Source organism: Antennarius striatus, chromosome 6 (assembly GCF_040054535.1).
Source record: "Antennarius striatus isolate MH-2024 chromosome 6, ASM4005453v1, whole genome shotgun sequence".
Taxonomy (NCBI): Eukaryota; Metazoa; Chordata; class Actinopteri; order Lophiiformes; family Antennariidae; genus Antennarius; species Antennarius striatus.
The window spans coordinates 8,628,511-8,644,405 of record NC_090781.1 but is presented as its reverse complement, the minus strand read 5'-3'; the positions used below and the strand labels follow the sequence as shown (position 1 = coordinate 8,644,405).

General features: G+C 42.6%; 1 protein-coding gene across 1 annotated transcript; it reads left to right on the top strand.

Annotated features, from left to right (window-relative positions):
* Positions 1-208: 208 nt before the first annotated feature.
* bmp16 (bone morphogenetic protein 16) lies at positions 209-8,238 on the top strand. Its single transcript, XM_068318194.1, has 3 exons — positions 209-738; positions 5,066-5,442; positions 5,701-8,238. Exons 2-3 carry the CDS (start codon positions 5,073-5,075, stop codon positions 6,774-6,776), a joined length of 1,446 nt encoding a protein of 481 aa, XP_068174295.1. The 5' UTR covers positions 209-738; positions 5,066-5,072; the 3' UTR covers positions 6,777-8,238.
* The last annotated feature ends 7,657 nt before the right edge of the window (positions 8,239-15,895 follow it).

The window sequence follows — 15,895 nt, the reverse complement described above, 5'->3', positions numbered from 1 at the left end:
CTTAGTGACATTACTGTTTGGGAGGATCTTAGTGGCCAGGAAAGTCAATTAGACTTAAACCGAGTTTACCAGCTGGGCTTGAGTAAAGTATTACAAAAAAAAAAAGGTAAAGTGTGTGTGTGTGTTTGTGTGTGTGGGAGAGAGAGAGCGAGTCAGAGGGAGAGAAGGGAAAGGGGGAGGAGATACAAAAGGGAGGAACAGAGTGTAGAGGAAGGGAGAGGGGCATAGTAAGGAGGTTTAGGAGCAACAGGGAGTTGTTGCCAGTCATACAACACAGACAAATAGACACAACTTTGTCCTCCTAAAACCTCCATGCGCAGCGGCTAACCCAGTGTGTTTTAGACAAGCAGGGGTGGAAGTGCAGGCACCAGACGAAGGGAGTTGCCTACTAGCAGAGGTCAGGAAGGCAGGCAGAGAGGGGAAGCCAGTGGATGTTTGAACAGTTTGCTTATCTGACACTGACAACAGGATGAGAAGCTGAGCAAGACAGCAGAGAGGGGAGACAAACATGGACAGAGAGGAATTACCAACAGTCCGTTTACCTAGGAGACACAGAGGGGACAGGCACCCGTTACCTTGAGAGAGGTGAGACAGAGTGAGAGGAGAGGAGGAGAGGAAGAGGTAAATAGTCCACTCTGTCCATTCTGTCCAAAGGAGAGGGAGCGAGAGCCGAGGGATCGTAACACTGGAGCTCAAGGATAAACCATGGACTCTGCATACATCCCACCACACCTGGACGTGAGTACCACATCCCCTTCACACCCACTCCCTTGCACACACACACACACACACACACACACACACACACACACACACACACACACACACACACACACACACACACACACACACACACAGACACCTCTGCATGTCCGTCAAGCCACGGGCCACAGGAGCTGTGCTGCTGAAACCATTAGTTACCCTTGGGAACAACACACACACACACACACACACACACACACAAACACTCGTGCATACACTACTGGCAAACTGTGTTGCTCAATCAAAATCTTTTCTGGTGAGCAACTTGTCTGAGAATAATGTACCCATTATGATTTAGAAGAGCATAACGTAACTCGCCATGAGCGAAACGGCACGTAGTATGAATTGGCCCTCAGTGTTAACGCCCAGCGGCTTTAATGTGAAAAGCAGAGGTGTGTTTTTGTTCCCTATTTCACGTCGGTTCAGCTGTCAGACACATGACAGGAGCGCTCGCCGAGCTTTCAGCAGTCACGGGTCAGACGTGCCACTCTGTCCATCCATGCTCAGTGCTGTCAGCGCGGTCTCCCGTCACAACCACAATGCACTTGTGACAATGAGACCTCTGGACATCCTACGCAGGGAGTAGTGTGTGTGTGTGTGTGTGTGTGTGTGTGTGTGTGTGTGTGTGTGTGTGTGTGTGTGTGTGTGTGTGTGTGTGTCTGTGTGTGTGTGTGTGTGTGACGTCTGAATCATTAGTCAGGTAATAGGTGCAGCTGGGATAAATTAGAGCGCCGCTCTAATAGAGTCCAATAAAACCACACAGCAACCTACCTGGAATATTGTTCTAATGATTTCATCCATTAAACCTCAGACTAGAACCACAACTTTACTAGTGGAAGCCAAACCCCCCCCCCACCCCCCCACCACCCAAATTACTTTAAGTCTGCAGTTCAAAGTTGTGCATGAATGACTAGTTAAGTGTGCAGTCGTAACCTCACAGTTAATTCTAAAGGTGATATGACACAGTGCATAGCAGCAGTGAATACAGAAGCGTCCTATGACGTGTTCTGAGGTGGGTATGTCTACACTTTACATCACATTAGGTCTCACGAGGCCAAAAGCTTGACATATTTTCAAGTATTTGAGTAAGCTCAGAGCGACAATATGAACTCTGTGGCACGAAGGCGGCTTGTATCATGTTGTGGAAGAAAGAGGTGGCTGCATAGAAAAATGCAAGCTGAAAGAAGGGGGTGATCTGGGAGAATTACGGGAGGAATTTGGGAAAAGAAACACGGGAAGAACAACAGGAAGGGAAAGTTGAGGGACCAGGCGTAACATGAAGACAGCGGCTGTGGATAAATCAGCCGGCTGCAGTGACACTCCAGCCCTCTGGCTCGACAACAGCCCGCCGCACTCTTCCGCAAAAACACCATTCATTCTAAGGCCTAGGAAAAATGAGCAACGTTAATGGGAGAGAGGGAGATGTGAGAGAGGGAAGTGAAAGTGATGCAGAAAAAAAAAATGTTTTGTAACAAGAAAGAACAAGAGGTGGGGAAAAAGGTGAGAAAACCTAAAGGATGAAAGGAGAGAGAGGAAAATAGAGGAGCAGTTGCATATTTTGTGACACATAGAGGACAAAGCCAAAGCAGTAAGTTTGAGGAATGCAGGGAGGAAGGAGGAAGGGGAAAGGGTGCAAGGTTTGAAATAAACAGATAAAAAGAGAGGCCAAGAGAGAAACATGACAAAAGCCACGAGTCTGAAACGGACGTCGAAGGTCAGAACTTTTAATCAGTAAGTTCAGAAAGACACGGGGCAGACCGCCGACGACACCCGCCTGTCGTGCTCCACGCTACGCCTGCCGCTCATGCTACTGTATGCTCAGGAAGTCAGGTCACATCTAATATGTCTAATAGGCTGAGCCTCAAGGATGCAGAGAGGGAAACACAAACACAGACTCCTGCTGAGCCCCATTCCTTCTTCTCGCCTTATCCTGGACCCATTCATCATGCAGCTCTCCTCCTTCATCCTGAGAGAGCATTTGATTAGTCTGTGTTCATGTCAGGGAAAGAATACAAACAGTACAAGGAGAGAGGAATAGTCCGAAATATATACAGCAGTGGGAAGAGGTATGATCATAAAAGATGCAAAACTGACAGTCATGACACATAAAGATGCTAAATTAAGCCCAGCTCCTCTGTACTGGGTAAAAATTGGTTGCAAGAATACTCAATACAGACACTACTGTGGCCCTATCTGTACCAAAAGATGGAGGTCAAACTGGTGTCCAGTCGAATCCCCTCCCTTCTTGGCCTTTCCGGCTACATTTGCCTCACAGTGCAAACTGACCGTGTGTGACAGCTGAACCTTTGAACCTCAGAGTCACCTGGGTGGTTTGGTAGATGAGGAAAGTACAGGAGAGAGGTGGTGTTGTTGTCCTTAATCTGCTTTACAAGCCTCCACAGTATATGGGAGAGGCTGTCCAGCATGAGGGTATAATCTGTAATTGTCCTCTGCTGCCTTGCCTCAGGTGAAACAACCCTGGGTGGGGCTGGGATAGTTTAATGGATAGCTAGCAACAATCCCACGCTTGGAGGAGGCCTGTTTTCCCAGGCCTGCCCTTTGAGCCCTGCACCATATTTACAACTGACACATACACAACCGCACATTCACAAAAATATACACACCTCAAAAGCTGTGACCTCCTTTTAAACATTTCTCTGACGGCATGGGAAGATTAGGAGTCATTACAGTGTCATTATGTGTTCCCTGAGACCTAAACACCTCTGTTATCTCGCTGTGGAGGGCTCAATCAATTCTTTGTCCCTTAGAGAGAGGAGATAAAGAGATAAGGGAGAGATATGCAAGAGTATGGACGAGGAAAAAGATAACTGCAAACGTGGTGTTCTTCTTTACGTGACAGACAGAAATCAGCTTTCATATTTGTACAGTCAAACAGGGAGACCACAGACACACAATTCACTTTTTCTCTATGTTATGATATAGTTTAGTTTAGTTGTCTGTGACTGTAAGGCTCCAGGCCGTTTTAACAACCCACCTTGACCTTTTGAGGTCAAGAGGGCCATTAACTGCCTGGTTTCTAATCACCAGCTGATTTGTCAACACCTGCCCTGGGGTCGTAGGTGGTAGCTGTGTGACCCCAGTGGGTGGCTGTGTTCCCGCACTGGCAATATTCATAAAGACGTCTTATTCATTCTAAAAAAACACACACAAAATGATCATTCAGGGGTGGAAAAGACTTCTTTAGGGATGTGTTATAACTTCAAATGTAGCTGAAATCAGTTTTAAATTGTTCAGTAATGTTTGTCTCTCCTGAATTTGTTCTTACACCATTTTTTTCCTGCAGATTCTGGTTCTGAAACAAGGATATTGCACACATACGGCCTATGGTGCATGCAGTTATGTGGCAGACAGCTTTTCACATGTGCACAATTTACATTATTCTTTTAATTCTTATTGTTTTGTCCACATTCCCATAGAGGTTGTGTCCAAACTTTACCAGCACCACCATTATTATGTTTAATTGTACAGGTCTGAAGTCAGGAGGAAATAGTTGCTGCAAAGTCATATCAAAATAATATTAATGCAAAATGTATGGACAGCGTACATCAGTAAATGTAAACATCATTTAATCAAGATGACTGTTTTTCTTTTTTTAATTTATGGTACAGCCCTGTCTAGTTCTGCCATCTAATAAGAATATATCTCTTTGTCACTCACTTATGCAAACAACCAAATGAAGACAAACATTCCGTCATCTGTGTCCATGACAGGCCATTAAAACACTGTCACATGTCAGTCAGGCTCAAGGTGTTTGATTCACGGGAGACGCATTTCATACCCTGAGCTGTGATCTCTTTCACACACAGATGTAGGATTTAATTATTAAAGGAAGCCATCTAATCACTCCTGTTTAGATGTGGGTGATATATGGGCCTTGGGGGTAAGAAGAGCATCATAAATTAACAGAGAAAAAAGAAATTGGCAATGTTTCTACAGGCAGCAGATGACTTCATATGGATACGTGGACAGTAAATTTCTTGAACATATGCCCAGATGAAGGCTGTGGACTAACGAGAAACTAGTGTGTCCAGGAAGGAGAAGACATAAGCATGATATACAGAGTCTAGCAGCATCTCAGAGGAGCCATCTCTTTGGTGGATTTTTCAACCAATACTTTATAATGTGTCATTATGTCTCTGATTTACATTACTACTGTATGAAAGATATATTATGCATGAATGTGTCCATTTAAAATGCCACTGAAACCTGTCTTAGTCTTTTTTCCTCTGTTCACCACTTCCCTTCTCCACCACACCTGTCCTTCCATCATGTCTCCCTCCAGGTCCACCATGTTCCCTGCTAACCTCCTGCTCCTCATGGTCCTGCTGCTACCTCAAGCCTCGTCTGGTCGCCAGGGTGGAGAAACCAGCAAGATTGACAATGGCAGGGTGTCTCCCATGTCTTCCTCCTTGCGGCCGCCAACACCAGGCAATTCCATCGTGAAGCCCAGTCTTGCTCAGACCATCCAAAGTCTCCTCCTGAGCCGGCTTGGCCTGCAGTCGCAGCCCAACCCTCGTCCAGGAGTGCCAGTACCTCGGTATCTCCTAGATCTTTATCGCTTCCACCAGCAGCAGTACCACCTAGTGGAGGATCTTTCATTTAGCTTCCCCAGCCAGCACATCCAGGAAGCTAACACCGTACGAAGCTTTCACCATAGCGGTAAGCTCATCTTCCTTCCATAGTCGTTTGCTCCATTCAACTGTTTTTTATTGTGTGTGGTTTAATTGGCCAAGACTGGAGACACCAATCTTAGCCAACATCAGCAAGTAATGTACTGATGTTGGTACATAGTTTGGGATTAACATTGATTTTGTGAAAACTTAAAGTGAAAACTGACTAATGCAGCCACTGTCGGTAGTTTTGGGTGGATGTGACACTGAACCTCTGTTCGTATTTGTCTATCTTCCTGTCTCTTAGAGCCTCTTACAGACATTCCAATAACAGATGATCATAAACGGGTGCATATCTCTTTCAATATTTCCTCCATCCCTGAGGATGAGAGGGTGCTCTCCGCCGAGCTTCGCCTCCTCCGCAGTGACAGAGCCTCCTTCGCCCCTGGGGAACACAGATTAAACATTTACCTCTCTGAGCATCATGAGGACCCTGAGCCCACCCTGCTGGAAACCAGATTACTCAACAATAGCCCCCAAAGTCATAAAGCAAGTGGTTTCTGGGAGGCTTTTAGCCTGAACACAGAGTTCCTTCGTAAGGCCCTCGCCCAGACTGGCAGCCTGAGCTTCCTCTTGGAGGTCAGACCTGAGAACAGCACCGCCTCGCTGTCTGACCAGGGCCTCTCCTCTGCTGTGGGAGAGGAGGAGGTCAAGAAACACAAGGACGGACACGTGAGGGTATGCAGGTCTGTGGGTCAGGACGAGCACAGCTGGGCCCAGGAAAGACCACTCTTGGTGACCTACAGTCACGATGGGCGTGGAGAGCCTTTAGTCAAACATGGCAGAAGGACCCCTGGAATTGGCAAAAGAATTCGAAGGAGAAAGGTAATGAAAGAGAGAGTCAAGAGTAGCAACAGGGGGCGCAATAGGGACCAAGCCTGGGGGAGGGTCAGAAAAACGGGGTATACGGTGCTGGGATGGGAGCATAATAAAGAAGGAGTCGGTTGGAGTGAAAGTGGAAGGGTAAAAAGGAACGGTGGACGTGCAGCGAAACTGAAACGCCTTTCCCGTAACAGATGCCGGCGTCATCCTCTATATGTAGACTTCAATGATGTTGGTTGGCACAAGTGGATCATTGCACCCAGTGGCTATGATGCATTCTTCTGTCTGGGTGAGTGTCGCTTTCCTCTGGCTGACCACATGAACTCCTCGAGCCACGCCATGGTGCAAACTCTGGTAAACTCCGTGAACGGAGCAGTGCCCCGGGCCTGTTGCGTCCCCACCTCCCTCAGCCCCATTGCCCTGCTCTACCTGGACCCTCAAGACCGAGTCGTGCTGAAGAATTACCAGGATATGGTGGTGGAGGGCTGCGGCTGCCGGTAGTAAGATGGACCACTCTCCCAGAGAAAGGCCAACATGGACGAAGGTCTTCGAAGGAATTGGACAGAAAGCAGGAAAAGGCATACTTTTGGAAGAATGGACTTTTGAGGCCAGAAAACTGCAGACATGAGGATAAATGGAGCGGAAGAAGATTAAGGAATGCATATTGCAGCTAATTCATCACTATCAGGAGTAAAAAAAACAAAAAAAATAACAACTCGGCCGTAGAAAGGGAAAGATGCAAGTGAGAGAAAAAGTTGGAGTCTGCCCACATAGCATGATAAATGATTAGCCAATCAGGCAAGTGGAGAAGGATGAAGTGCAACACAGGAAAAATGCCAGGAAGGACATTTTATTGTTTCCCATTTGGCAAAAATAAAAACAAAAACAGGCTGCTGGTGTTCTCATGAGAAGCCAATGCTTTAACATCACAAGGTGTTCTATTTTGTAGTCCAGTGTTTACCGCTCATCTCACTCTCACACCATGTCTGACCGGCACATTTGTTTAACTGTTGTCAAGGGCAACAATATTGATAAAACCTAACGTGGCCGATGACTTCAATGTAAGCTCTGGAGCAGAGCTTCCTGATGATCAGATCAGCTGATGATTAGCAATACGACGAAGGCGCTAGCACGACGTCTAAACTCTGTGTGACAGCGTGGTTTGTGCAGCATTGGAAGGGGCAGGTAGAATCTCTTTTTATGAATATGAACATGATTACAGACTGCCACTCATTAGCACCCAACCAACGTCACAAGCTATTTAAAAACACATCAGTAATGCTGAGGAGCTATTATGCTATCGTTTGAATGTACTATCACTTTATTTTTTTTTAAAAAAGCAGGACTGTCATTTTGCATTCCTTTTGCAGACGTGAAGAACATTCTAGTGATGGTTGTCTTGTGATTATACTTAATTTCACTGAATGCCAATTCTAACTTAAAAGACCCATTATGTATTTAAAAAGCAGCAACATGGTATATTTAATCTTGAAAATATTTAAGATATCTGCGGAGCAAAGAGCAAACCGAAAGCCTGCCGTCCACATGCAATAAATTATGGTCGCTTTACATCCGTACAGATCTTCAGTGTATCGAAATAACAGTCTGTGTCACTTAAACTTCCCACCTTATCATTGCACACATGTCGGTGTCAAACACATGGTAGCAGACTTAGGTAGTAAAGCTCAACTAACAAGCTCTAAATAGTGTAGCTACTGACGTGTGTAACAACGGTTGTCTTTGCTAGCTGTGTCTGCATGTGTTAAAAAAAAAAAAAAAAAAGGAAGACTAATATTAAAACTGGGACTTCAGTGCCTTTCAAACAGGGGCTTCAAAAGGGTTCTTTGCTGAGCTTGATAATTGTTTTTCAGTGTTGCATTGTTCTGTCTCAATGGAAACATTTAAGCAATAGCTTGTAAAATGTTTGACAATATACCTCTAATAAACAAAGCAAACAGCACAACTGTCACATTTTTCTTTTCATTCGAGTATGCTGACCCCTTTCTGGGGCTCGCATATGAGCACATGGAATGGAACTATTGCCAAGATAAGTGAGGAGGAGAAAAAAGAAGAAAGCCAGTTCTACAGACAGTTCAAATCTCAACAGGTTTGTGAATATGATGTGAGACTTTGCAGCTGCTTCCTCAGCAGATGTGAGTTTGACGGTGAAATTTAACTAAGAGGGGAAAGGTCTTATCTCCACTGCACATCCTTACTGCCAAAACCAGTTAACCACTGTATCATTTCACGCTACCACCCGTGAAGAGCATACACATGTTTCTGGTTCTGGATATCACATGGACACAGAAACACAGAGGAGGGAGTTTGGAAAAGGTACATGAAGGGAAAGTTTTTGCTCCCTCGATCCACGGCTTAACCCAGCTCAGCAGCGTCTTTTGACCTCTGCGGTCTTGCCTTTTTTGAGGGGCTCCTGTCTCCCCCCCACCAGATGGACCAGCTGTGTGCGGCTTACAGGTGGAAGAACCCCATAATGTGTTTGTGAGATCCACTTTTAACCAAGCTCATGCAAATAACTGCGTGTGAACTTTGCATATAGAAGAACATGAAAGAGACAAAAACAGAAAGCTTTATTTATTTAACTACAAATTATTTAATCTGCTTCCTCTCTGTTGTGCCTGAATCCCAGGTGGATCTGAGATTAGTACCCCAGAACATGTCAATCATTTTTTGCAATTAGACAATAATTCCATTTCTTTTTAATGAAATTTCTAAATTTTAGCAGAAACAGCAAATAAATGAAAATGTCTCAGAATATATGTCCATCTGTACTGTGCACTGCAGTCTGGGAGAAACAAAATGAGATTGCAGAAATTTAAGAGAAAGCCATTACTTGCATAAACTCTAAATTACCGTAAATAACAAAGTAACATTAGAGGGTGAAAGAATAGCATGGGATCTATCCTTTATAAAATAATCAGATGCACAATAACATTCTCAGACATCCGGATTCAATAGGAATTGATAAGGGAACCTCCGCTGACTAACTTGAACCACCACATTTATGCATCCCAAATGTGTGGGGGGGGAACTATGTTTGTCATCAACTCATTTGAATGTAATGAGGCTTGATAAGGGTCTGCAGCTCCTTCTCAATAACCATTGCACAGACTTCAGTGAAATTCTTCACAATGTTTGGACCCTAAAGGTCAGTATTGGGTACTTTATTTTGTTGACTGATGCATTTTTTAGAAAAATGAAAATACAGTGCTATGCAGGCGAGTTTGTTACCAGTTGCGTGCTGTACATTTACAGTAAAGGTTTTACTCTGTATCTTTAAAACATGGTTTCTCCCCCTCATCACACAGGTGTTCTGGTAATGAATTTTTTAGGGTAAGGTTGTGGAGCACAAGACAGGATATAACCAGCTTATCTTGTCAGGTGTGGAGTCTGTTGGAGGCTGGGCAGCAGTGGCCTTGACCCAGTTAGCCCTGAGGAGCACCTTAAATCACTCCATAAATCATGCTGAAGTATACGGAGGAGCTATAGAGGGTTACTCCCGGTGACAGGGCCGCCCGGACACATGGTCACGCTTCTGTGTTTATCTGTGATGTATGCCAGATAAGCAATAGGAGAGCAGGAGGGAGTACAGATGCCTAGCATTGCAGAAAGTTCTTCAAACAAAGACTGGACATGCTCTACCAAGGATATAAAGATAAAGGCAACCAGAAAACAGCTCCCAAGCAGAGTGAGGTAGAACCACAGCCAGGATTCTAGAAACAGGTCGAACGAGGTTTGACAAAAATTGTGATTTTTTTCTTAGTTAACCACAGAAAACAATGCAAACACTGACCATACCCATGAGCCTTTGCTCAAGCTACCAATATTAAAGTTATTCTTTGAGTTTCATAACAGAGTTTCAGGCTTGGTGGTTGGATATCATGTATGCATGAAACACATGGATGTACACAGCCCAGCGACATCATGAAATTATTTCAAAGAAGAAACACATCCTGAAAATGCAGATGATTTCATGCAGCGTCATGTCATCTGTCACTCATCAGCAAGGGGGTGTAATACTTCATTTGCATAAAAATCAATAGGATTGACGAGAGCAAGTAATGAGGAAGAATATCCTGTTAGTCCCTAAGAGGCAAAATTAGGATGTGTCAGCAGTGGGGATAAATAAAAGGCAAGATGACAATGATATACCAGCAGGAGAGGTACCAGGACATCACTTATACTGCCAGGGTCACAGACCTTTAATGGCTGCCGAAGTTTCCCTTTCTGATATCAGAAACACTTTCCCTCCACCTAACCTCTTAAATGCATGATGTAGTGTGTCGTACAATAAAACGATAGTGTCCTAAATCATTGTAGCAGATGTGGATGCATCTCCCAGTAGTATGCTGCTGCTGCTGCTGCTGCTACTGAGTCGGTGGTTTCACTCTGGAACGCATAAAACAGATAGCGAGGTCCTTGAGTTTCACCTCGGAGCTTCAAAGACAGAATTATGTTGAAATTCAATAAGCAAAACTGGACATCTGGGGCGCCGAGCGAGGCAGGTGCAGCATGTGGAAATGCTAAGCAGGTGGACCGGAAGCGGGCCGTAGCAATCCGCAACCCTGACGGCTGAGATCTGGGAGGTCTGCTGTGTCTGTGTATGTCTCTTTTTCACCAACTGTGTGCATGTATGTTTGATGTTGCAAGAAATTCTTAAGAACCATCTGTTGCACTAAATCCATCTATATCAGTCATCTCAACCTTAGAATGTATGTAAGAGCCAGTTATACCATCTTAATCAAAAGTCATTCCAATGTAAACTGTTTATTCATACATGTTCCGTCCACATCTTCATTTATGTTGGCTGTCCCATTCTACTCAAAGTTGTAATTATATTTTAGTTAATATTTTAGTTATAAGTACTGACAGGGATTTAGATAAAATATCACCGTAACAGTGTGGTTCATCAAGATTGATCAACCTTATCAAAAAATCCCTTCATTTGCAAAAAAAAAAGAGCAACAATAAGCGTAAATAAAAGATGATCATGACTTGTTAGCAAAGCACAAAATCCTGACGGTTAGTTTCAGCAGTCATCAGCTTTTGTGATTTCTTCAAATAACCTACAACAAAATAGAAAACACAGAGGCTGCAATTTACCCTCACTCATTTTGACAATAAAACATTCAAGGACAGGCAGCATGGTGGCGCTGTGGGTAGCGCTGCCGCCCCATAGAAAGTCCTTGGTTTGATTCCACGTGGGCCCTTTCTTCGCAGAGTTTGTGGGTTCTCTGGCCTCCTCCCAGCTCGTAAAACATGCAACTTAGATTGGTCACACAGAAATTGTCTATAGGCGAACTCATTTAGGGAGCTCCAGTGTAATCTGTGACCCGTATTTCGGATCAGCGACTCATGACAAGATGATTACGGTCGTCTCACTATCAAGAAGACAAATGAATGATTCACGCACCATGAATGCGGTCCATGTATGAGTTACAAACCCAACCCCGGAAGAGTTAAACCATCCGTCAAATGAGGCCCAGCACATTTACTCATGCTAGACCTTTCTGACCATTAGCGTTGATGAAGAGTATGACAGCAAGATTTCTGTGGCTCTGTCAAACTCCTGGAATTCTCTTGTATTGAAAAAAAAATCAGCCTTGAACTGAAATCATGATTCACTAGTCATCCTCATCAGCCTCCATCACTAAACTCACCAAAGGCTCAGACCAGCAGCAGTTTAAACACATTAAATACTGATGTTTAGCTGTTGAAGAACTGCAGAGAGAGGGAGAGAGCGAGGACAGGACAGAATTACTGAAACAGAGACGCACTGCCTGTGGGGAAAAAGAGAAAATTTGAAGGAGGAAACAAGCGATGAAGAAAAGACAGGAGCTGGTTTATTTTAAGCACATTGCTCTTCTCCAGATGTTAAGCAGCTCACAGAGGAAACGATGTGAGTGATTGGAGGTTCGGTTGTGGTAAACAGGTTGGAGCGCTCCTCGTGAGCACTGGATTCATTCGGAAAAGTTGGGGGCAAAAAATGTGTGTTTTGCAGGATGGCGTTGGGATGGGGGGTGGAGCTAGCAATACTACTCTTTAGTCTGCTGTAAGGTTGGAGAATTTAAAATGACTCATTTACTCAAAGCAATACAGCGTGTTACCTCAACACGTCTACATACACACCAGACTGGTCGTTCTGTCGCACACAGATTGATGCAGTCGGAGCAGACAAACAGAACAGCCAAGTAACACTGATCATGGTTCAGACTTAATATAAAAAAAGCATGTTAATGTGACTAGGTATGTTAGATTCACTGAGAATTTATTTAGTAAGCAAGAGTAATAATTCCTACCCCAAATAAAACACGACAAAACAAGCGAGTTCGAGATGACCCGTCATTGAAATACGCATTCATATTTCTTCTTGTTTAAGGTCTGTTCTCCACCGTACCCAGCTTCTCCTCTTTCTGAGGACGTGTGGAAACGAATCCATCCATAATGCAGCTTCCCAGTTTACTGAGCCAGTCAGAGCTGAAACATAAACATCTGCTGCTGCTAAACAGTCTTCTGGCCACTCTGATTCGAGGCTGTATGACCAGGCAAGGGTCATGATGTGATTGAAGGTCAGATACAGTATTACTATTACTACTATTTTTTTTACAGGTTGTACTGGAATTAATAAGTGTACAAGAATTTCTCACAGGGGTGGAGGTAGGATTTTTCTAACTCAGGGGTTACACCGGGGCTGTATTTTCCATGGGGGTCAAATATATGTTCAACATTTACATGTCAATATTCAGTAATGTGTATATGGGTCATGGGTATATGGGTCTAACAAATTTGTGCAAATTGCTGTCCCACGGTAAGAAAACTACTTAACAATTAAAAATTCAGAATTTCAATATTTACAAAGATTATGTTGTGATCTAGTTAAACACAATACTGTAACTAGAGAGTAATTAAACTAAATATATACAAAATCCTCATTTACGCTACCTTTCTAGGTACTTTCTATTGGGAAGTAGTTGTCCCAATCTCCAACCCCTAAATTTCAATCCCTGAAAATAATACTTTTTTTTTTCTTTTTTTTCTTTTTTTCCAGTAGTATATTTTAAAATATATGTTTGGTTTATTTTAAACAGAATGTAAAATATTTAGATTCACTTTACAGTTTATTTTTTTTAATCACAAAACATTCTTCAATAAATGCTGTCCCACGCTTTTATGTCACAACCGTAACACAAGTTGTTTTACCACATTGGTGGAGCCTGGTTTTAGCCACACATCTGAATTTTTGGCCAGGAAGTTACACAGCATCCCTGTCCCTTATGGCGGCAAGGTGAGTCATTATCTCTCATCCTTTTTAAGTAAATGTGTTTAAAAGTCTGAAAAATCAGTATGTTACATTAGTACGTGTCACAACCGTACATAAATTGTCTACAAGTCAGTACACCTTTAAGGACTCAAAACAAAATATTATGTTGTGTTGTGTGTACAACTGTTCAAATATCTGTTTCTAGCCATTTACTTGTTAGTATGTTTGAGCTGTGCTAGAAATTGTCTAAAAATGTCTCAACCGTAACAATTTGTAACATTACAGTTGTGACAATCGTTACGGTAGTGACAACATCTAATGTTTCACACATTTAAGGCAATGTCTCATCATTATTGTAACATTATAGTCATGGTAATGATACGTAATCCAGCTTCAAAGCGGTGATGTATTTGTCAGTGTTTGTGTGTTAGTCCATCCGTCCATCCGTCCATTAGTCCACCAAATATTTTCGCAACCGTTGCAGATAGAACGATGAAACAAAAAGCACATTACTTGGGCGGCAAAGGGGATGAAAATTAGATGATGACCTTGACCTTGACAAAACTAGGTCAAGGTCAATTTTCTGTAAACTCCAGGTAAGATAGAGAGATGAGGAAGAGGGCCAGTGAAGTAGGTCAGAGGGAGGTGGGAGGTGTCACTTCATCTCCTGAGCACTGCCAAGGCGCCCTTGAGCAAGGCGCCATCCCCTTCATAAATTGCTCATTGGAGGTGCACCAGGAAGGAGCTGTTAGAGGTTATCAATTCAGTTTTTGAATAACTTGGTTATTAATGTTCTATATTTTTGCTATTTAATGTACTTTCAAGTACAAAACACGTTAGATGTTACAATAGATGTGCTGCTATGCTGAAGTAATGTAAAAGAGTAGATGACCACATTTTATTGATTATAAATATTTGTGTTTGTAAAATTCAAATTGTAAGGCATGTTATGAGTTAATGTTCAACAATATGGTTGAGGGAATACAGTACAACTTTTTGATAACATAATAATGTGATCACGACCAAGCAGTACAGTCACTACCATAACAGTGCTGTCACTACTGTAACACTGAATGTTTTGTAAAATAAAATAAGGATAAAGTCATTAAAATAAATTATATGATAACTATTAGTTAAATGTGCATTCAATGTAATAACTATTTAACTCTGAGATGTTTAATATCACTGTAATTAGTTTTACAAAAAAAGATTGCATTTAAATTTGGATGAGTCTTGGAAAACAAACTTTGATATTTGTTTAAAAATTGATTTCAAGTGATTTAATTGTAAAACCCTGCATAATGAATTTCTAAAAATATGCTTTGGAGGGTGGATTCACACACAATTTTAACAAATATAATTGTTTTTATTGCAGTGTGTGGCTGTGTTACGGTAGTGACACATTTCAGGTGCGGGAAAACATTTCAAGAACAGGCAAAGCATTAATATAAGAAATTTGACCGCTTCTTTTTGAGACGTGTGTCATAGAAAAATGGCACAATTTCTGTATGGACAAGGTTTCTGGGCAGAAAAATTTTTTTTTTTTAAATGTATCTCCAACTCCGACCTTTGCACAAATTTGGTAGAAGGGCCAACATACTGTACATTGCATTCTTTAGCTTTCAGAAAAGCCCATTAGAAATCATAATTAGATGTAATTTTGACATTTGTGCTTGCTCATGAATGTCAGAAATCTTAAAAACACTTTTGTCAGGGGAAAATGTCAAAATCTTGAATTTATTCTCAGAATTCTACCATGTTCATTTCACACTGGAATTACTAGTTCTCACCTATAAATAAGACTCAAATCACCACATGAAGTACACACAGTGTTTCTATAGGTACAAGACTATTTGTGAGTCACTTCTAAGTGACAGGACAGGAATTTCTGGGGCCAATCAAATTTCAGCTTTCGCCAACGTCCCTCTGGCCTCACCCTTTGATCCGCCCATGAAACGAGGACACTGCAGATGCTGGCCCCCGTGTCTAGTGCCCAGACTCATCAGGCTGTATTTTATGACTTACACAGTCAAAGTTCAACAAGGTCAGCAATCGGGTCAACTAACGGGCGTTATCCTGTGACGGGGCGCTCTGTCGCAGGATTACTGAGAAAATGCAATGGCCATCAACATATTATCACATTCATTTAACACCAGTAAATCATCTCAGGAAGTAAAAAAATAATTGAAATATAAAGACAAATACAAGAAAAAATAACGTGGATAATATCTGTGGACCTATAAGGAATGAACTCATGTTCTCATGCAAATCAATGACTCAGTACCTCATTACTTCTCACACTTCCATAAGTACCAGTATATTTAATTTCTGATTACATTTC